This window comes from Cetorhinus maximus, chromosome 29, assembly GCF_964194155.1.
Source record: "Cetorhinus maximus chromosome 29, sCetMax3.hap1.1, whole genome shotgun sequence".
Classification (NCBI taxonomy): Eukaryota; Metazoa; Chordata; class Chondrichthyes; order Lamniformes; family Cetorhinidae; genus Cetorhinus; species Cetorhinus maximus.
This window is the reverse complement of record NC_135907.1, coordinates 16,104,678-16,128,561: the sequence shown is the minus strand read 5'-3', so window position 1 is coordinate 16,128,561 and position 23,884 is coordinate 16,104,678. Positions and strand designations below refer to the sequence as shown.

The 23,884-nt window shown below is 44.7% G+C and overlaps 1 protein-coding gene across 1 annotated transcript in view; it reads right to left on the bottom strand.

Annotated features, from left to right (window-relative positions):
* Positions 1 to 209: 209 nt before the first annotated feature.
* Positions 210 to 23,884, bottom strand: part of LOC144669295 (serine/threonine-protein phosphatase 6 regulatory subunit 3-like) — a 99,714-nt gene continuing 76,039 nt past the window's right edge. Inside the window, exons 21-23 of the mRNA XM_078531639.1 lie at positions 18,371 to 18,536; positions 16,611 to 16,733; positions 210 to 514 (exon numbers count right to left, since the gene is read on the bottom strand). Coding sequence (XP_078387765.1) covers positions 511 to 514; positions 16,611 to 16,733; positions 18,371 to 18,536 — 293 coding nt within the window. The 3' untranslated portion in view covers positions 210 to 510. The remainder of the gene's footprint in view (positions 515 to 16,610; positions 16,734 to 18,370; positions 18,537 to 23,884) is intronic.

Here is a 23,884-nt window from a genome sequence, read left to right as displayed (position 1 = left end):
GGTCAAGAGCTCATCTTCACTGTGCAAGATTAAATTCAAAGAAAAATATTTAATTACACTGCTCGCCCATCTCCCATGTTAGAGAGAGAACATGTCGGTCATTCCCTCTTTTCAAACTCGTCTTTCCCATGATAGGTGCAGCATGAGGGTGCACTGCTCCCATCCACACACTCTGTTAGAAAGAAACATTTCCTTAGATTCCATGAGCTGAGTTATACACATTGTATTGCTGGTTTATAATACCCCTCATCCCTCCCTCCCTCCCCCCCCTCCCCCCTCCCCCTCCCCCTCCCCCAATCTTTGTCGAATCAGTGCAGCTGAGAGGTTGCCTCGGGGAAGGTAAAGTCTTGATGGCTTTCACGGCAACGCCCCGCTGAGCGGCAGAGAGTGAAGAGACCAGCTCCCAAACCGGAGTGGGGACAGTCCGATGGGGGAGACGGGGGGAGCTGGGAGGGGGGCTTCCGTTCAGGGATGCACCGAGAAGCACCTTCCTTGTCGCTCTCCGTGGTGTTACCTAGGGGAAAAAGAAAAACAGTTTGAACAGAGAGGCACAAGCTCCAGATGCAGTTTAATTCCCCGCTAGCCCTCTTCTTGATGTACTGGTTCCGTGAGAAAAGGTTGCCCCTCTGGTACCTTGCCCAATGGCCAGGCTTCAACTCGAGCCTTGGCCAAGGGCGTTGGCAGACCACGCAAGCCAGGCTGCTCAGGGGCTAACGTAAGGAAACATTTCTTCACACAAGAGGGTAACAAAATCTTGAACATGCCCTTAGACAAAGCTGCTCAGGCTTGGGGGGGGCGGTAGAAAATTTCAAAACTAAGAGCGATAGATTTTTACAAAGCAAAATACCGTGGATAGTGGAAATTTGAAATAAAAACGGAAAATGCTGGAAACAGCCAATGGGTCTGTGGCGAGAGAAACAGACAAGTTGATAAAATCAGATTTATAACGAGAGGCTTTCATTGGCCTGAAATATTGGCTCTGTTTCTCTCTCTACAGATGCTGCTGCTTGTAGCTACACCTACCAGGAGATATGTCAGCACAGTATGTCACACCCATCTGTCCTGCACCATGCTCACACATCCAATGCAGCTTGTCTGCAACCGCTACAGATGCTGCCTGACAATGCGTTTTTGTCAGGCTAAGGTATTAGTGAAGCAAGGCGGATAAGATGGAGTTAAGATACTGATCAACCACGGCCTAAATAAATGGCGGAACAGGTTCAAAGGGCTGAATGGCCTCCTCCTTTTCCTATGACTGTGGTGGCACCAAGACAAATCATGTCCCCTTTTGACATCAAGACACACACATTATCCAGTATGAGGAACAGGAACCTGGCATATTTCCCTGCCTTAGTACATAAACAGTTCAGAGAATTGTAGCACCTTTACTATAACTCTTGATGAGAACACAAACCTTGCAAAAACTAGAAATTGTAGCCAAGACTGTCTGATCTGCGTAGCTCATTAAGGTGCAGTATTTACCAACTGAGGGAGCTGCAATTCCAATACTTTGACAGGTAATCTGTATTTTCTTGGTAACAACCCGCTGAAGACCATTTCCTGCAGCCGCTACCAGTTCTGCGCAACCATGAGGAGGTGACACAATCAGATCTAGAGACCTTCTCTCCTCACTCGAATTACATTGATTAATCAATCCCATGAATCAACCAGGTTTGTAAGATGGTTGTTGTATCTGATGGTTGTCTTATGAGGAGAAGTTGGACAGACGAGGCTTGTATCCACTGGAGTTAAGAGCAAGAGGCGACTTGATTGAAACATAAGATCCTGAGGGGTCTTGACGGGGTGGATGTGAAAAGGATATTTCTTCTTGTGGGAGAATCTAGAACTAGGGGTCACTGTTTCAAAATAAAGGGTCGTCCATTTAAGACAGGGGTGAGGGCAAAATTTTTCCTCTCAGAGGATCGTTAGTCTTTAGAACTATCTTCCTCAAAAGGCAGTGGAAGTTTTTGAGTATTTTTAAGGCAGAGCTAGTTAGATTCTTGATAAGCAAGGGGGTGAAAGGTTATCAGGGTAGGCAGGAATGTGGTCATCAGGTCAGCCACGATCTTACTGGATGGCAGAGCAGGCTCGACGGACTGAGTGGCTAACCACTGGCCTTAATTCGTACATTCGCATTTTCGGATCATGTTGGGAATATAGTGTGTTCTAGTCGATAGTTTGTTCCAATTAGAAAAATTAGGGAGGACCAGGGGTCAACATTTTAAAACTGCATGCAGGATGTCAGGCGGTGGTTCCCTGCACTCCTGGGGGATTAGCAGACCCTTGATAGAGGCTGTCGTCTTGCATGGTGGACTCTAATTCGTTGAATTCCTTCAAGCGAGAGCTGGAAGTTGGGGGGTAGACTTCACCTCTTATGAAAAGGGACTCAGGGAAATTCAGGATCAGAGCGATCTCTTGGATTGTTCCAATTGCTGAGATGGGCTGTACAGGAATTTCCCAAATGTTTTTCCCTCAAATTGGATTGAGTTTTTAAACTAGTTTTTCACTAACCCAGGAGATCTCAGAATTTTTACCATTGTGTGCGAGAGACAGGCTGCCCTACAGGGTCTCTATCTGTCTTTCATTGTTACGATTTGCCATTAAAGAAAGATGCAGTCAAGAAGTTAGCAGACCGAGAAATTCTGAATGGGAATGGACTCCTATCTACAATTAATACTGCTCCTTTGTCAAAGCAACAGAAGGTCTACAATCTCAACCAACATCTTGCTCAAGGGCAACTTCTCAGCAATGCTAAAACATACTGTGCAAGAACACTCTTGATTGGTTGGCTAATTGATGTGCGAGATGATATAGATCTGTGATAAAAGCTCTTGATCTGTTGCCCATGTACTCAGTGCAAGTTAGACATAACCATACAAATATAGCCATGTCCATTTGTCCTACTTCAAGAGAATCCATCCATTGGCATATGGAGCTGAATGTATGCTGAGGGCTAGCAGTGGGTAATTAGAGGTGGGCGCAGCAGCCAAATATAGCGCTGGACTGTATTATAAACACTGTAGCTTACAGGAGGCCTAAGTGCAGGGTATCAGTTCACAACAGATTAAAACCAGAGCACCCAGAGCTGTGATCCCACTGCTTTAAAACACGTGATCACTCCAAACATCTGAACCTTGGCTGGTCAGAATTTTGTATTTACAGAATGGCATGGCAGCCCCATACCGGAAAGGGGGTGCAGCGCCCCCGCCCCGGGAGGTGTGTATTGAAGAGCACAAAGCTGCAATGCTGCAGAGCGGATGCTGTCAGTTTGAAGCTCACTTTTTCCAATCACAGCTGTGCCATACAGGGATTCATCAAGGTTGAACAAATGAACTTACATTTATATAGAGCCTTTCAACACCTCAGACGTCCTAAAAGGGTCTTATACCCAAGTATGGTACAGTCGGAAACACAGCAGTCAATTTGTAGGCAAGTTCTCAAAGAAAGTGAAAGCACCAGATAATCTGTTTCAAGTGATGTTGGTTGTGGAATAAATGAGTCAGGACACTGGGGGGAGAACACCCACACTTCTTTGAAAGTGTGGAGTCGCAGCTTTTATATTCACCCGAGGGGGAGACACCCAGTTGAATGTCCCACCCGAAGGACAACACCTCCGTCTGTGCAGCACTCCCTCAGCGCTGCACTGGAGCATCAGCTTTGATTTTGTGCTCAAGCGTTCTGGAGTGGGACTTGAATCCACCACAACCTGCGAGATGAGAATGCTACCAGCAAGACAAAGCTGACAGTCAAGGGAAGGGCATCTATCCTGGGTCAAGCAGGAGATGCCACTCTTGCTCCTCCCTTTATGGCCAGCAGCCAGAAACCAGCAGTGGCTATTTTCCCACTTCTTGCCCACAAGAGATTTATGGCTTTGAAAGGGGGCCTGGGAATAAGTGTGTAGGTACTTAATGAAGGACAACATGCGTCACCAAAAAATGAAATACCTAACATTAATGAAGGGGCAGATTAGCACATGCCCAATCCCACATGCATAGCTCAGCCTTGTCTAAGTGTGAAGGGCAGGCAATTAGCCACAAGGAACAGGGTGAAGGAACTGCAGTTAATTGACAGTGGCTGCAGGCATAAACCTCTGTGCAGGTCACTGAAGAGCAGCACTGAAGGAACAAGGAGCATACAACCACCTGGAGACAGAATGGTGAACTGTGCAGAGCAAATGGGGACCCGGAGGAGGGTTCACACACCTAAAAGGTGGTCAATAGGTTAATGTTTTTAGGAGTTTCCAATCTCCCCCTAACTGGGCAAGAGTTTTAGAAAATTAGAGCTATAGTCCCTGGAAGAATGAGAGATGATCTTATTGAAACATAAATGCTTCTGAAGCAGCCTGATAGGGTAGACACTGTGAGGTTGTTTCCCCTGGCTGGGGCATCTAGAACATGGGGGCACACTTTCAGGATAAGGGAACGGTCATTTAGGACTGAGCTGGGGAGAAATTTCTTCACTCAGAGGGTTGTGAATTTTTGGGATTCTCTACCCCAGGGGGCTGTGGATGCTCCGTCATTGAATACATTTAAGGCTGAGAAGGAACAGATTTTGGATCTCTTGGGGAATCAAGGGAGCGGACAGGGAAGTGAAATTGAGGCAAAAGATCAGCCATGGCCCTACTGAATATCGAAACAAACTCGAAGGGGCTGAATGGTCTATTCCTGCTCCAGTTGAGTTACGTTGAATCTGTACAGTCCTCTTAATCCACTTCTGACACCACCTACACACGGTCATTCTTCCTCCACAAGACTAGACAGTAAACACCAGTAGGATATTGGGCCATGAACAGCATCACAGCCAAGCTATCCACCATCCAAACAAGGACGCACAACAATCAGAAGCAAGCCCCCTGGCAAAACCTTCCCTTTTTTAATCCAATCTCTCTGATCAACCAATTCAGCATCAGAACAAGGTTCAACCTGGTAGTTCATCCCAAACAGAGCAAACTCGACCAGTTAAAATCGGACTTTGGTTGTTATGCGGTCTGGAACATTTTATAATGCTTATAATGTAGAGCAAGTGTGCTTTATCCCATCAGCGTCTGGGTTGCCCATCAACTTTGCCTTTCTGTATATTTAGGGTGAAGAACACGCTTTCTTCATTCTCAAAAGGCTAAATTCTAAACTATTAACAGCAATTTTAGCTGGGACCCTTTGCAAGATATTCCTGATATGTCACGATACAACACCCACCCCCCCCCCCACCCCGCCTCCCATATGCCATAAGAGTCCCAACTATCACAGCTCCTCTCCCAGACACCACCAGGTAGGAGAGGAGGTGTCTGGTGAGCCACTGATATGGGAGGATCCGCTCACAGGAATCTTGAGATGCATACTGCACAGGAACAAGTGAACACTGACTACTCGCTTGACAGTACAGAACTTGAGTGCCGCGGGAAAAAAAGAGACATGTTGCTTGAAAGATGTCATCACTCAAAGAACGAAGATGACTTTAAAAAGGTAGGTAACCAAACTTTCTTCAGGCTGCATCATTCACATCCCAGACTGGGCACAGCAAAAGAGAAGTGATTTAGGAGGAAGGGGTGACCTAGTTAAAAGTGCTGAAGCTGCTGCCAAACCAGATTTTCCAAAAGCATCTTCGTGTGCTAACTAAAGTTGAACAGATATGTCGGGGGCATGCAGATCTCCACTCCTAATTCTATTTTTTTTCACCCAGAGGCTTGTAGGGGTCTGGATCTCTCTGCCTGAAAGGGTAGTAGAAGCAGAAACTCTCAACTCATTTAAAAGATGCCTAGATGTGCACATGAAGTGCCGTAAACTGCAGGGTTCCAGACCAAATGCTGGAAAGTGGGATTGGGATGGGTGGCTTGTTTTTTGGCCAGCACAGACACGATGGGCCAAGTGGCCTCTTTCGGTGCTGTAAACTTTCTACGATTCTAATTCCTATCCTTAGTGCTGCAGAGGCTAGCACACGTGGGGTGTTCAGCAGAGGAAAATTGGCCCCATTTTAATGCATGATGTAATTGCTGCATAATTACCAGAACTTAATCTTCTGTGGATTAATGGGAACTATCCCAATCGGTGTAGCATTTTAATACAAATGCACTGAAATTGGCCATGAGTTAAGAATTTGGAGCTGACATTTTTTATTACTTTCATAAAGAAAAAAATGTAAGCTCTTTGTTTATGTTTGCACAATAATTTAATCATTGGATGGGCACTCGAGAGAAATGTACTTACATGACCTCAGGGAAAAGCAGAGAAGTGGGATTTACTGGATTGCGCTACAGAGAGCCAACATAGACTCAATGGGTTGAATGGCCTCCTTCTGTGCCATTATGACTCTATGGCTATGTCTTGCAGGGCAGTACCAATGGAAAGCTAATCAGAGATTAAAAGTGGAAGTAAAATGGCCCTTAACCATTCCACTGCCCGCAGAACAAGGCTGCAGTGAGCAAATTTTGATTTGCAAACGCTTCTTTCAGATGCTGCTGCTATGTCCAGCGTACACACTATTCAGGCGTTTGGGATTGCTCCACAAAATCTATTGAAAATGGTCCATTTTAAAATGCATTTACTTCGCAATTAATAAAACTTTGGAAAGTCCATGGGGATATTTTCAGATCCACCCCATTACTTCCTTAAAACTAACCAAACAGCCAGTCTCCCCTCCCTTTCACAGAGGCTTTCTTTGCCTTTAATCATAGCCCTGGATCACTGACGCACTCCCTTCCAATTTCTTTCTCTTAAACATTTTAGTTTACATAGGCACTTATTCTAGCCCCTAGGGAGAGGCGGTGGTGTAGTGGTCATGTCACTGGACTAGTAATCCAGAGTCCCAGGCTAATTCTGTGGGAACATGGGTTCAAATCCCACCACAGCAGCTGTTGGAATTTAAATCCAAATTAAGAATTATTGTAAAAACCCATCTGATTCACTAAGGAAAGCCTTACATGTGGGATGTCTGGCCTACATCTGAAATGCCCTAGCAAGCCACGCAGTTTAAGGGTAATTAGGGATGAGCAACAAATGCTGGTCTTCCCAGTGATGCCCGCATTCCATGAAAGGGTATAAAAATAAATTGATTTTCTCCCTCTGCTGCTCCTCCCATGCATCTCTCAGACTTTGAGCAATCCCAACGCCCATTGTGGATGAACGATCACAGAACCATTACAGCACAGGAGGCCATTCAGCCCATTATGTTTGCTCTCCAAATGAGCAATGCACTGAGTACCACTCCCCTGCCTTCAACCCGTAACCCTGCACATTCTTCCTCTTCATAATAATCCAATTTCCTCTTGAATTCCTCAATTGAACCTGCCTCCATCACACTCTCAGGCAGTGCATTCCAGGTCTTAACCACTCTTATGTCTCCATTGTTTCTTTTGCCAATGACCTTAAAATCTGTGCCCTTTCGCTCTCAATTCTTGCATCGGTTGTAAAAGGGGGGGGGGTTTCCCCCCTATCTATCTGCCCAGGCCCTTCAAGATTTTGACTATCCCTACCAAATCTCCTCTCAACCTTCTCTTCTCCAAGAAAAACACAACTTCTCTAATTTATCTACGTAACCGAAGCTTCTCATCCCTAGAACTATTCTTGTGAATCTTTTCTGCACTCTCTGTAATACCTTCACATTCTTGCTAAATCCTTTCGTAGAACAAAGGAGCAAGGTCAATATAAGCTTCAGAGAGGATTTAGGATTGGAGCAACAGGAATTTCACAGTCTGATCCCTCAAGATCTTCATGGCATATATTATTGACTATCCCTCACTAGCGAGGATGATTGTCTTCCATGAGTCTGAAGATGGCCGAGGAGGCAGATTCGGAATCTGCAGACTTTATCGCACATATTGGTGTTTGTTGTCATGTGGGAAGTCTGGTCGTGTATTATTAGTTCGGGATATGGCGCGCTCTTTTCACTGCTTTTGCTTTTCTTCTTCGTTTTGTCATCGTTGGGTCTCAAAATTCTGAATCGTCATCTGAAGTGGAAAAATTCGCAGGGCTACATGGAAGAGGCAGGGGAATTGGAAGTAGATGAATTGCACTTGCAGAGAGCTTATACAGACACAATGGGCCAAAAGGCCTCCTGTGTTGTACTCATTCTATGATTCTAAGCATAGTAATGAGCCACAGAGACCCAGGCTGCAGTCTGGTCCATACAGAGTTATTTAACTAGGGAAATGGGAGTAGCAACGCAATGGTTCACAATAAGATGTAGGGTGGTGGTATGTGGAGAGGGGCGAAAAGAAGTTCCTGCTCCTGATTGCTTCAAGCGATCGGAGATAGGGGAAGGTGAAGTTCTGCTGTGAAACCCTTCACAGTTCAACAACCATAAGCGCTAAAGTGTCATCTGCAAAAGTTATATGGGCAAGGTGCCAGGGGGCTGTTGGTATCTGTAGACCTGTGCCTCAAAAAGTCAACATCTTTGTGAAGAGGGGGTAAAATTGGAAAAAGAAACCCTGCAATGTAAAACATCTGTGAAACACATGCTCCGATAAAGTGAATTAAGATGGACACTTCAGTCTAGGATGTTGCAGGTGGGATATTTTGGACCTTCACCATCAAAAATCACTGCATTACAAGTACCAGTGCGCACTTTACCCCTCCGAACTCACTTGTTTGCCGTTTCTGCAGATGGCTTATCCACAGCACCATTCAAAACCCGAGGGGGTTTCCTCAAGATTCTGGTCATCAGATGCCTTCGATGTGCTAATCACAACAGAAAGCAGGTCACTATGTTGTGGGGTTAAGAGGAGCTTTGTCTCTTTCCCTCCACACCCCTCCCACCCCATTGCTTACACTTGCTTATTGATCAAATAACCATGTGGAGGGAAGGAGTCTTGCAGCATCACAGCCTCTGCCCAATCTGCCAGGCAAGGTAGGATGCAGGTGCAGAACTCAAATGCTGTTCTGGTGACATACCACCAACTTTCTTAGTAATGAGTTAGGCAGTTGTCCTGACATTTCAAACTGGCTTCATGAAAAACACAGATGGAATCTCAGAATGCGATTCCACACCACCCCCCCCTCGCCACCCAAAAAGGCAAAAAATCCCATAATCCCAGGTTATGAAAGCAGAATGCCACTTATCCAGTTGTTAATGAACTAGTACTCTGTTATCAACGGACGCGATGCAATCCTCAAAACTCTGGTAAAGAGCCTAAAATCCCATGCAATAAAAAAGGAATTTAACTTATTCAGTCACAGTAAGCCAAGAGCTTCATTTGCGCTCTCCTGTGCCTCTTGATGGTGCTTTGAAGGAGATTGATGAATCAGCACCATCAGAGTCCCTCATGTTCATTCTGCGCAAAATAGCTTTACTTAGGATACATAACATCTCAGTGGGAGGCCTTCATGGCCTCCTCTCTCTCTCTCTCTGTGCACTGAGATGAATCAAGGTCCCAGAGGTGAAACAATAAAGTTCTAACCTAAATAAATATCTTAAAAAGGGAAGAAAAGGGACAAAGGTTAGAATATAAAAGGAGGTAAAGATTATATAAATACTCTGGGAACAGAAGCAGTTATACAGGAAGTCATAACAAAATAAGTGGTGAAAGAACAAAAACATTAAATAGCTGGAATAACACTGCACAGAGCATCAGCATAGCTCAAAAAGTATGTGAACTAGGAATATAGGAAATAGGAGGAGTAGGCCATTCGGCCCCTCAAGCCTGCTCTGCCATTCAATGAGATCATGGCTGATCTTCTACCTCAATGCCTTTTTCCCCCCATATGATCTCCATTGCCCTTGATGTCCTAACAATCTAGAAATCTACAGATCTCTGTCTTGAACATGCTCAATGACTGAACCTCCATAGCCCTCTGGGGCGGAGAATTCCAAAGTTTCACCATCCTCAGTGAAAAAACTCCTCCTCATCTCAGTCCTAAATGTCCTAGATGCCCCACCGGAAAAATATGGAGAGTAGATGTAGGGACAGTTACCCAAATAAAATAAAAGTACACAAAAGCACAACATAAGGAATAAAGAAACAAGTTAGTGGCACAAATTTAGCTTGAAGGAAACGATTTAGTAGCCACTATAAAGGCCTGGCTACAACCTGGGCATGATTTGGAGCTAAATATGCAAGATTACAAGATTTTCAGGAGGTAAAAGCAAAATACTGCAGATGCTGGAAATTTGAAACAAAAACAGAAAATGCTGGAAAAACTCAGGTCTAGCAGCATCGGTGGAGAGAGAAACAGAGTTAACGTTCTGAGTTCGTATGACCCTTCAGATTCAGGAGGACAGGAGAATAGGGAGAGAAGGAGGAATAGCTATTATTGATAAAAGGCACAAAAACAGCAATGGGGAGAAAGGGCTTAAGGGTGAACAGGCAGTGGAAATAGTGTGTGCAGAATTGAGCAGTAAAGAGTGCAAGACTCTGTGGACAATTGTTTGTAGGCCTCCTGACAATAGTAGAGGACATGGAGAAAATACCAAGATGAGGCAAGCACACTGAAGAATTGTGGTTATAATGGAAGATTTGAATTTTCACAGACTGGGAGAAGCAGATGAATAACTCAAAAGCAATGAAGTTTTGAAAATTATTGGGCAGAGTTTTCTGGACCAGTATGTTTTGCAACCGAAAAGGGATAAAATTCATCTTAGATTTAGAGATGAGTAATGATTCAGGCTTAATTCACAATCTGTGAAGAAATATTCTTGTAAATAGTGACCATAATGTGAATACATTTGGCATTAGGTTTGAGGGAGGGGGGAAAAAACAATAATCACAAATTAAGACTTTGAACCTAAAGGTGAACGTCAAAGGAACGAGAAATAAATAGATCACAGGTGAACGGTGGGGTTGAACCATTAATGGTTAAATCTATAAACAGCAGGAAACATTTCAAAGTAATACTTGGTACAATACAAAGCCAGTACTATTTCCATGCTTGGAAGAGATAGCAAAGCTAATAGGAGACATTTTTATAAATATATTAAGAAAGGGTGTGGTAATGGCGATTGTGGGCCCAAGATGCAGGTGATAATATATTGGATAATAAGGGATGAATGACCTATTCCTGCTCTTATTTCTTAAGAAAAAGTCAGAATGTTAAAGGTAGTGCCCTGTTTTCACTGTGGAAGGCAACAACAAAATGCCAGCAGTATACGAGAACCGAAAAATTGAGGAACTTCGCAGATATTGGCAAATATTGTTCGGTTAAGGGCATCAAGTGATATGGATCAAAGGCAGGTGGATAGATTTGAGACACTCATCAGCCATTCTCTACCTGAATGGCGGTGCAAGTTCAAGGGGCTGAATGGCTTACAGTTGTTCCTATGAGACCCATTTTTATAAAAAATTAGTTACATAGCAAATCATCTTCACTTTCTACTCAGGCCTATAAGGTATTCAAAGTGGTTATAGGAGCAGCAACAGCTACTAGTATTTATATGACAGAATCACACAGTGCAGAAGAGGCTCTTCAGCCCATCGAGTCTGCACCGATACGTAAGGAACACCTGACCTACCTACCTAACCCCATTTACCAGCACTTGGCTCATAGCCTTGAATGTTATGACGTGCCAAGTGCTCATTCATCCAGGTACTTTTTAAAGGATGTGAGGCAACCCGCCTCCACCACTCTCCCAGGAAGGTCACCAGCCTCTGGGTAAAAAAGTTTTTCTTCACATCCCCCCCTAAACCTCCTGCCCCTCATCTTGAACTTATGTCCCCTCATGACTGACCCTTCAACTAAGGGGAACAACTGCTCTCTATCCACCCTGTCCATGCCCCTCAATCTTGTACACCTCGATCAGGTCACCCCTCAGTCTTCTCTGCTCCAACAAAAGCAATCCAAGTCTATCCAACCTCTCCTCATAACTTAAATGTTTCATCCTAGGCAACGTCCTGGTGAATCTCCTCTGCACCCCCTCCAGTGCAATCACATCCTTCCTATAATGTGGCGACCAGAACTGCACACAGTACTCCAGTTGTGGCCTCACCAAGATTCTATTCAACTCCAACATGACCTCCCTACTTTCGTAATCTATACCTCGATTGATAAAGGCAAGTGTCCCATTTGCCCTTTTCACCACCCCACTAACATGCCCCTCTGCCTTCAGAGATCTAAGGACACACACACCAAGGTCCCTTTGTTCCTCAGAACTTCCTAGTGCCATGCCGTTCATTGAATACTTCCTTGTCAAATTACTCCTTCCAAAGTGTATCACCCCACACTTTTCAGGGTTAAATTCCATCTGCCATTTATCTGCCCATTTGACCATCCCATCTATATCTTCCTGCAGCCCAAGACACTCAACCTTACTGTTAACCACCCGGCCAATCTTTGAGTCATCCACAAACTTACTAATCCTACCCCCCACATAGTTATCTATGTCGTTTATATAAATGACGACTAATAGGGGACCCAGCACAGATCTCTGTGGTACACCACTGGACATTGGCTTCCAGTCACTAAAGCATCCTTCTGTCATCACCCCCTGTCTCCTACAACTAAGCCAATTTTGAATCCACCTCGTCAAATTACCCTGTATTCCATGTGCATTTGCCTTCTTTATAAGTCTCCCATGTGGGACCTTGTCAAAGGCTTTGCTGAAATCCATATAAACTACATCAACTGCACTACCCTCATCTACACACCTGGTCACCTCCTCAAAAAATTCAATCAAATTTGTTAGGCATGACCTCCCTCTGACAAAGCCATGCTGACTATCCCTGATCAAACCTTGCCTCTCCAAGTGGAGATAGATTCTCTCCTTCAGAATTTAAAGTAATGAAGCCAAGGCATTTCACAGGAATATTATAAAACAAAAGTACGACACTGAACCATGTAAGATGATATTGGGTCAGATGACCAAATGCTTGTTAGGAAAGAGGAGTTTCTTAAAGGAGGAAAGTGAGGCAAAGAGGTGTGAAGAGGGTAATCCAGTGCGTGGGGGCTAGGCAACTGAAGGCACAACCGCCAATGTTATTTTTAATTCATTCATGGGGTGTGGGCATCGCTGGCTGGGCCAGCATTTATTGCCTATCCCTAGTTGCCCTTGAGACGGTGGTGATGGGCTGCCTTCTTGAGCCTCTGCAGTCCATGTGCTGTAGGTACACCCACAGTGCTGTTAGGAAGGGAGTTCCAGGACTTTAACCCAGTGACATGAAGGAACGGCGATATATTTCCAAGTCAGGATGGTGAGTGGCTTGGAGGGGAACTTCCAGGTGGTGGTGTTCCCATCTATCTGCTGGCCTTGTCCTTCTAGATGGTAGTGGTCGTGGGTTTGGAAGATGCTGTCGAAGGAGCCTTGGTGAATTCCTGCAGTGCATCTTGTAGACGGTACACACTGTTGGTACTGTGCATTGGTGGTGGAGGGGGTGAATGTTTGTGGATGTGGTGCCAATCAAACGGGCTGCTTTGTCCTGGACGGTGTCAAGCTTCTCGAGTGTTGTTGGAGCTGCACTCATCCAGGCAAGTGGGGAGTATTCCATCACACTCCTGACTTGTGCTTTGTAGGTGATGGACAGGCTCTGGGGAGTCAGGAGGTGAGTTACTCACTGCAGGATTCCTAGTCTCTGACCTGCTCTTGTAGCCATAGTATTTAGATGGCTAGTCTAGTTCAGTTTCTGGTCAATGGTAACCCCCGGGGTGTTGATAGTGTGAGATTCAGTGATGGTAATGCTATTGAACATCAGGGAGCGATGGTTAGATGCTCTCTTGTTGGAGATGGTTATTGTCTGGTACTTGCCTGGTGAATGTTACTTGCCACTTGTCAGCCCAAACCTGGGTATTGTGCAGGTCTTGCTGCATTTGGACATGGACTGCTTTAGTATCTGAGGAGTTGCGAATGGTGTACATTGCGCAATCATCAGCGAACATCCCTACTTCTGATCTTATGATGGAAGGTAGGTCATTGACGTAGCAGCTGAAAATGGTTGGGCTGAGGACTCTCCGTTCAGGAGCTCCTGCAGTGATGTCCTGCAGCTGAGATGACTGACCTCCAACAATCACAGCCATCTTTCTTTGTGCTAGGTATGACTCAAGCCAGAGGAGAGATTTCCCCTGGATTCCCATTGTCTCCAATTTTACTGGGGTTCCTTGATGCCACACTTGGTCAAATGAATTGATGTCAAGGGCAGTCACTCTCACTTATATTTTATATATTATGTAAATAAATATTCCAATGATATATATATTTGGAAATGCACAAAAGTCAAAAATTAGAGGGATGCAGACATCTCGGAGTTGGAGGAAATTACACAGATAGAAAGGGTGAGGTCATGGAGGGAAATCAAGGAGGAGAATTTTAAAATCATTGTTTGACCAGGAGCCAAAGTGGGTCAACAAAGCATTGGGGTGATAGTTAAAAACATGGGCAGCAGAGTTACAAAGGGTAGAATGTGGGGGGCCAGCCAGGAGTGTGTTGGAATAGTCGAGCCTAGAGCGAACAAAGACATGACTGAAGGTTTCAGCAGATGGGCTGACTCGGGGCAACGTCAGCTGATGTTACAGAGGTGGAAATAGAATGTCCCAGTGAGGGCACAAATATGAGGCAAGTAGAACTTTGCAGCACAGCAGTGTAGATTCACCTAAATGTTTATAGTCACTGTCCAGAGTGAGTACACCAGGATATTTACAATACTCTCATGTGCAAAAATTGCACATTTACTCCTTCCAATTCTGAACAGTAATTTATTTTCCCTCCTCTCCTGAAGGGTGTTGACACTTGCTGGGTAGCAAAGGTGGTGCAGGATCCTCAAGTATCTCAGACAATGATCATTCCTAAGAACATAAATAGGAGGAGGAGGAGTAGGAGTAGGCTAGACGGTCGTACAAGCCTGGTTCACCTTCAATATCACGGCTGCTCAGCTATCTTAACTTTACTTTCCTGCTTCACCCCATATCCTTCGAGTCTCCATATTTCAGCCCAATTAACTATCCGCAGGCCATATGGCTGTGGAGAGTACTATAACCAAGTTCACCTACCCCTATCAGATACTCATTGGTACCAAGGCCACTATCATTCAGTTGCTTTACTGAACTGCTGTCCTGGTTGAGATCCTGCATCATAAACTCACTCCCCATCAACAGTCTCCAATGTGTTTCCACCAGGCACAGCGACACTCTCCAGTGTGCCCTTACTTCAACATTTCATCCTCCTCTCCACCCCCACCATCTCCAACACACTCCAAAATTTCAAAGGTTGTGCTTAAAAGTCAAAGCACTGAGCTCTCAAACAGAACGTTGTCCAATTCCCAATCTCGACTGACACGCTTAGGAGCCAGCGCTGCGTATCCAATGAAGCAATTTTGAAGTGTAGCTACTCTTCTAATGTAGTCATAATTATAACTATTGGAAGTACATTATAATAATTATAATTAAAACAGCAGGCAGTTTGCACAGGGTCCCACAAATACCATTACGATGTACAATCATTTTTTAAAAAACAAAACAAAAGCGATGTTAGTTGAAGGATAAATGTTGGTTCGGACACGAAGAGAATTCTTCTGCTGCTTTTTAATTAATGCCAAGAGATCTTTTACGTTCATGTGAGAGGAAAGGGTGGGACCTTGGTGCTCCCTTCAACACAGCCTCAAAACGACAATGTAGATTATGCGTTCAATTCTCTGGAGTGGGACTTAAAACACATTTATCCAATTTTTCTTTTAAAAGATACCATGATAGCTGCCTCAGCCACATCCTGAGAGAAAACATTTCACGCTCCAACACTCCCCTGTGCGAAGAAACTTATTGCAGTCTTTGCTCCTCACTCGGCACAGATGTTATATTGATGATTATTTTGTCACTTATTCAGTGTGTCAAAATGCTTCCCAAATTTAAAAGTATCTACTGAATCGCCTCTTAGCTCTAGCAAAAGTAGTCACAGTATTACAAGCGCCTCCTCAAAACTATATCTTCCCATTAATTGCTCTGAAGTCTCTGCTCATGCCCAGCAGCAACTGGAGAATGTTTTCAATGGGTTGGAGAAATCGGATTGAATGACACATCACAAAAAATGGTTATGTCAAAGCTCAGAAAGTTGAACTGCATTGCCGTAGAACTTTATGAATCATGCTTCACGTGGAATGTATTAAAATTCTAAGTTGCACAATGACTTCATAAACTCCAGACATTGACCCTTGATAAGTTTTTTCCAACCCTTCTCCTGTATAAGGAACACTATTACCCTCCATTGCGTTTTTGGCTCATCAGCCAATTTTCTGTTTGTGCTGATAAACGATATGCCTGGAATTTTCTGGTAAGCCTTATGAGAGAGCTTATCGAACACTATCTGAAAATCTATATGTATAAATATACTGCTCTGTTCTAATCCATCAAATCAGTCACTTCTTCAAAGAAAAATGCTATTAAATTAGTTCAATATGACTTGCCTTTGACACATCAATGTCAGCTGCCCTTGATTAATCCATGCATTTCTAAATACATGTTAACTGTACCTGAAATTATGGAATAAAACAGCTTGTCCACAACATACAGGCTAACTAGTCTATAATCTTTTACTGCTTTCTTGATCAACATTATTAATGGTATCTGGCCAGCCCCAGTCCGCAGTGTGTATTTTTAAGGGAGGTCAAAAGATTGTAGCTCGAGCCTCTGCAATCTCCCTTCTGACTTCTTTCAGTAGCTGAGAGTGCACGCCATGATCTTTTCCCTTACTCAGCAGGTTCTTACCTCTGTTCTTGCCGCACAGATTCTGAAGTTTGGGGAACTGGACTGACTTTTGGGGCCTCAGAGCCTTCCTGTACATTTCCTGCTGTAGGTCCAACTTCAGAGGTAGTTAAGGGTTCTTCCTCGCTGCACAAGAAATTTAAACAATGGAGCTTCATTAGCGAGGGTATGTCACCTTCCCGATCCCTTGTAGAAACCATATGGTTAATAAAATTCATCAAACATTAATTTATCAATATAAAAATACTAGGAGTGCACAGCAGGCCCTTCAGCACTCGATGGAAAATAAAGTTAGCGTTCCCGAGGCCCCATCTGCCTGTTTGGCTAGATGCAAAAGATTTCATGATGCTACTCCAAAGGGCAGTGGAGTTCTCTCCCATGTCCTGGGCCAATATTTATCCCTCAATCAACATCCCAAAAAACAAATATCTGGTCATTGTCACACTGCAGTTTGAGAGAGTTTGCCACGTGCAGATTAGCTGCTGTGCTTTCTTCATTACGACAGTGACTACACTTCAAAAAAGTGCTTCATTGGTTGTAAAGCACTTTTGAGATGTCTAGTGGTTGTGAAAAGTGCCATATAATTGCATATCTTGTTTTCTTCTTTCCCACTGGGTTGAAGACCTTTCCTCAACCAGAGTGTTTCCCGTTCAAATGCTATCAGAACCGCTTCACCTTTCTTGCACTGTTTTATTTTGTTCCAGATTATCAGAATTTGCTACTTTTTTTTTTTACATTCACTAATACAACTTAGTGAATTCTGATTGAGTGATCAGGGACACTTGTCTGAAGCAACTTCGAGTTGTTATTCAGTGAGTTTGAGAGTGTTCTGACTTTTTTTCTGGCTGCACTTTCTTTGGTTCAATTTCATGGCGGGGGGGGGGCGGCGTCTGCATCAGGTCCCACTCTCAGCTAGGGGGTGGCAGCACCATTGGACTGAGAGTCTTTATCCCACCATGCCTCAGTGAAGCTAATGGATCACACTGTCATCAGGTCAACTTCCAACAATGTGACCACAGACAAATACAGCTGATTCACTGCTCTGCGTCAGCCACCTGAGGACAAAAATTCAGTACATTCTGACTAACAATACGATCAAAACACCAGGTCTGAACCTGTTGCCGATATGAAAACATTTAAGCAAATTTCAGATTTTCATTATGAAGCAACTCTCTTTTACTTGTTAGCTTTGTCAGTTTTCTGCAGGTTTGAATGAAAAAGAATGGACTCTACAATGACCAATTAAGTCAGATGCTTCCAGCTATTAGAGCTACCAGGTGAAGTGTAGGACTGCAGATGACTCTCTCCTAACATCATTTCCTCCTGGTAGAGACTGAGCTCCCCACAGTGACACTGTGGCTTTGGATAGCTGAGCTTGTACTCTATCACTCTGTAGTTCAACACATTGCACTCCCAAGCTCATCACTCTGCCTTCCCAAAATACAGCTTCCATTTATAACTCCACTCATCGCCTAAGTCCCAAAGAGTTTCAACTAGCTTCTGCAACTAAAAGTGTGAATGACCTCAGGCTGCAGGTGCATTTACAAACACTTGAGATGGTGCCAGTCAGCTCTGTTGACCCGTTAACAATTCAGGGACCCAAATCTATCATGCCTCGAATGGTTCTACTTAGCTGCTCGACTTCCCAGCCTTGCTAACCATGAGCAAAGACCATCTTGCGATCTGTGGACTACAATAAAGTCAAACCCAATGCCCGACTTCCTCCGACGCAACTACTCAAACACAATTTTTGAAATAAATACCTTGTGCGCGTTTTAGCTTCTGGACTTTTCACCTCAGAAGGACAGACAGCTTCTGGCGCGGAGCCATTGAGAACTGCCACACTTTCCATGTGGGGTGGCATACCCGTCTTCGAGTTGGCATCTGGCAGCTTTTCATTCTCTTCGCTGCTTGGGGTGACTGCAGCCTCTGCACAGTCATTGAAGAAATTGATTTTTTTTACTAAGACTGGACAAATTCTAAGCAATTATCTTTTCCCTTCACCTCAAGAGCAATGACATGCCAGACTCAGGTGCTAGAAGGAATGGGTACTTCCCAACGTCATTCTCAAACACCTTTATCTGTGAGTACAAACAGCACATAGTGACTGTGCTATTTGATCATGGAGTGCACTACAGCTGAACCCAGTTTAATCGCCACTAAGTCCACAGACACACATGCATATTCTAGTGGGAGTTAGTGGATATTGATCAAGAACAGCAATTCCTAGTTGACTTGTTGCCTCCCTGGCCCAGGGAGTTTAGGGTAATCTTAAAAACTCTACAATCACTCCAACTGAGGTCACCTAATAGAGCACAGACAGGGCTCCGTGGCCAAGCCACTGTGTCGACCAACTGAGCCAAGAATGAAGCTGTGCTTTTACACTAGTCAGATTTTTCAGGTCCTGTTAAATTTTAAAGGTACATTATCTTTATATTAATTCTAATAGCCCAAGGAATAATTCTAAGTATTAATATATATTACATCCATTGTTATAAAGGTCTCCCTCCAACTTTTCTTCCCCACTCAATATTCAATACATAATCACGGGACAGTGACGGATAGATACCAGGTCGCTGCATCTGTTTCTGCAGAATTGTAACTGGGCTTCAACAAAACGAGACATTAAACTAAACAAACACTGAACCCAGTAGCAGCTGTTCAGTCATGCATTTTTTTTTCATTGAGAAACTGATCTGAAACACCTAGGCACATAATAAGAACAAGGGCATGACGTAAGAAATAGGAGTAGGCCTGATCATGACTGATCTGATTGTGGCCTTAACTCCACTTTTCTGCCTGCCCCCGCCCAATAAATGGCAACCATTAGAGAGGCTGAGGTAAAGCAAGGAAAAGACAACAAGCTTAGGTTTTAAAAGCCTCAGGATTCTACAAAAGACGAGTGGAATTCAGGCAAAATAAAATCTATTTAGAGCAAACAGCAACAATTGACCAGGTGGCAGGCTTTTGTGCTCAGTTTGAGCCAGACCTCAGAGGTGAAAGGTTGATCCCGTCCTTTAGAAATGCATTTTCTTTTAATTCCAACAACAGCAGAAGAAAAATGTTTATAGAATTGTCTCAAGGGCTAAGCAGTTTACCATGAAACCGCTGCCTTGGCCTGCTTTGTCCACAAGCACAGCTCTTGTCAACTGAAATGGCAGTGGATACAGACTTGGCTAACACTGCTGAGAGTTGCAAGACAAATCAACTCAGTATTCTGACTGGATTTCCACAACGAACTAATTGAACGACGGTGGAAGAAGCTGGGAATGTTGAGCCCAAAACACAATTGTTTTATTACTTCTAATTGTACCTTGTGTCACCTCAAGGCAAAAGTTAGAAAATTGCATCACTACTTGTTGTTTTGAAGCAACATATTGCTGCAAATAATTGCATTGCCAGTGCCCAAGCATCACAACAGCGTTGCAATTCTTGTCTTACTAGCCTTAGCCGTTCCATTTATATATATCATTTACCCGAGTGCTGTATGCAAGATTTGAACACACTTCCAAGTAGATTTCTCCAGAACTCCCACGAGTCTCTCTCACCTGTATCCTCCAATCTCACTCTGAAATCTCTATACCTTGCTCTGTTTTCAGAATGAAAAAGCATCACTTTGAAATAAGGGTTTCTACAACATTAAATTAAAAAAGTAATAAATTCATGGGATGTGGGCTTCGCTGGCTGGGCCAGCATTTATTTGCCAACCCAGTTGCCCATGAGAAGGTGGTGGTGAGCTGCCTCCTTGAACCGCTGCAGTCCTTGTGCTGTAGGTACACCCACAGTGCTGTTAGGGAGTGAGTTCCAGGATTTTGACCCAGCGACAGTGAAGGAACGGCGAAATATTTCCAAGTCAGGATGGGGAGTGACTTGGAGGGGAACTTCCAGGTAGTGGTGTTTCCATCTATCTGCTGCCCTTGTCCTTCTAGATGGTGGTGTTCATGGGTTTGGAAGATACTATTGAAGGAGCTTTGGTGAGCTTCTGCAGTGCATCTTGTAGATGGTTCACACCGCTGCTACTGTGTGTCGGTGGTGGAGGGAGTGAACGTTTGTGAACATGGTGCCAATCAAGTGGGCTGATTTGTCCTGGATGGTGTCAAGCTTCTCGAGTGTTGTTGGTGCTGCATTTATCCAGGCAAGTGGGGAGTATTCCATCACACTCCTGACTTATACCTTGTAGATGGTGGACAGGTTTTGGGGAATCAGGAGGTGGATTACTCGTTGCACGATTCCTAGCCTCCGACCTGCTCTTGTAGCCACAGTATTTATATGGCTAATCCAGTTCAGTTTCTGGTCAATGGTAACCCCAGGATGTTGGTTGTGGGGGATTCAGTGATGGTAATGTTATTGAATGTCAAGGGGCAAATGGTTGGATTCTCTCTTGTTGGAGATGGTCACTTGTGTGGCGTTAATGCTACTTGCCACTTGTCAATCCAAACATGGATAATGTCCAGGTCTTGCTGCATTTGGACATGGACTGCTTCAGTATCTGAGGAGTTGTGAATGGTGCTGAACATTGTGCAATCATCAGCGAACATCCCCACTTCTGACCTTATGATGGAAGGAAAGTCATTGATGAAGCAGCTGAAGATGGTTGGGCCAAGGACACTACCCTGAGGAACCTACAGTGATGTCCTGGAGCCGAGATGACTGACCTCCAGCAACCACAACAATCTTCGTTTGTTCTAGGTATGATGCCAACCAGCAGAGAGTTTTCCCCCTGATTCTCCTTGACTCCAGGTTTGCTGGGGCTCCTTGATGCCACATTCAGTCAAATGCTGCCTTGATGTCAAGGGCAGTCACTCTCACCTCACCTCTGGAGTTCAGCTCTTTTGTCCATGCTTGAACCAAGGCTGTAATGAGGTCAGGAACTGAGTGGCCCTGGCAGAACCCAAAATGGGCATGAGTGAGCAGGTTATTGCTAAGCAAGTGCCGCTTGATAGCACTGTTGATGACCCCCTCCATTACTTTACTGATGATCGAGAGTAGACTAATGGGTCAGTAATTGGCTGGGATGGATTGGTCCTGTTTTTTGTGTACAGGGTGTATCTGGGCAATTTTCCACATAGTCGGGTAGATGCCACTGTTGCAGCTTTACTCGCACAGCTTGGCTAGGGGCACGTCAAGTTCTGGAGCACAAGTCTTCAATACTATTACCAGAATATTGTCAGGGCCCATAGCCTTTGCAGTATCCAGTGCCTTCAGCCATTTCTTGACATCACGTGGAGTGAATCGAATTGGCTGAAGACTGGCATCTGTGTTGCTGGGGACCTCCGGAGGAGGCTGAGATAGATCATCCACTTGGCACTTCTGGCTGAAGATTATTGTAAATGTTTCAGCCTTATCTTTTGCACTGATGTGTTGGGCTCCTCCATCATTGAGGATGCAGATATTTGGGGAGCCTCCTCCTCCTCCAGTGAGCTGTTTAATTGTCCACCATCATTCATGACTGAATGTGGCAGGACTGCAGAGCTTAGATTTGATCCATAGGTGTGGGATCGCTTAGCCCTGTCTATCACTTGCTGCTTATGCTGTTTGGCACAGGAGTGTTATAGCTTCACCAGGTTGACACCTCATTTTTAGGTATGTCTGGTGCTGCTCCTGGCATGCCCTCCTGCGCACTCTGCACATACTGCCCTCCCTCAGCTGATGACTCAGTGCTCCTCCATGTTGAACACCACTTGGAGGAAGCACTGAGGGTGGAAAGGGAGCAGAATGATCCCCTGGCTCAATGGTAATGGTAGAGTGGGGGATATGCCAGGCCATGAGGTCACAGATTGTGGTTGAGTACAATTCTGCTGCTGCTGATGGCCCACAGCGCCTCATGGATGCCCAGTTGAGTTGTTAGATCTGTTCGAAATCTATCCCATTTAGCACATTGGTAGTGCCACACAACACAATGGAGGGTATCCTCAATGTGGGACCTTGTCTCCACAACAACTGTGTGGTCACTCCTGCCCATACTGTCATGGACAGGTGCATCTGTGGCAAGCAGGTTGGTGAGGGTGAGGTCAAGTGTGTTTTTCCCTCTTGTTGTTGCCTCAACACCTGCCGCAGACCCAGTTTAGCAGCTATGTCATTTAGGACTCGGCCAGCTCGGTCAGTAGTGCTGCTACTGAGCCACTTGTGGTGATGGACATTGAGGTCCCCCACCCAGAGTACATTCTGCTCCCTTTCCACCCTCAGTGCTTCCTCCAAGTGGTGTTCAACATGGAGGAGCACTGATTCATCAGCTGAGGGAGGGCAGTACGTGGTAATCAGCAGGAGGTTTTCTTGCCCATGTTTGGCCTGATGCCATGAGACTTCATGGGGTCCAGAGTCAATGCTGAGGACTCCCAGAGCAACTCCCTCCTGACTGTTTACCACTGTGCAACCACCTCTGCTGGGTCTGTCCTGCAGGTGGGACAGGACATACCCAGGGATGGTAATGGTGGTGTCTGGGACATTATCTGTAAGATATGATTCTGAGGATGACTATGTCAGGCTGTTGCTTGACTAGTCTGTGAGACAGCTCTCCCAATTTTGGCATTAGTCCCCAGATGTTAGTTAGGAGGGCTTTGCAGTGTTGACAGGGCTGCGATTACCGTTGTCGTTGACGGGTGGCCTGTCAGGTTTCATTCCTTTTTGTGACTTTGTAGTGGTTTGTTACAACTGAGTGGCTTGCTAGGCCATTTCAGAGGGCATTTAAGAGTCAACCATATTGCCGTGGGTCTGGAGTCACATGTAGGTCGGGCCATGTAACAATGACAAATTTCCTTCTCTAAAAGGCATTAGTGAACCAGAACAATCGACAATGGTTTCACATTCATCATTAGAGGCTTTTAGAGATTTTTACTGAATTCAAATTCCACCATTTGCCGTGGCGGGGTTCGAACCGGGGTCATTACCCTGGGTCTTTGGATTACTGGCCCAGTAACAATAGCACTATGCCATCGCCTCCCCTGTAGGCACCTGGTAATCGAGGGCTGGATTTTAAAAATTCAATTCCTGGGATGAAGGGTTTGTCTTATGAGGAAAGGTTGAGTAGGTTGAGCCTATACTCAATGGAGTTTAAAAGAATGAGAGGTGATCTTATTGAAACATAAGATTTGGAGGGGGCTTTGACAGGGTAAATGTTGTGAGGATGTCTCCCTCATGGGGGAGATGTAGAACTAGGTGGCATAGTATAAAATAAGGGATCTCCGATTTAAGAGAATGAATTTCTTCCCCCAGGGGGTTGTTAGTCTTTGGAATTCTCTTATCCAGAGAGCAGTGGAGGCTGGGCCACTGAACATATT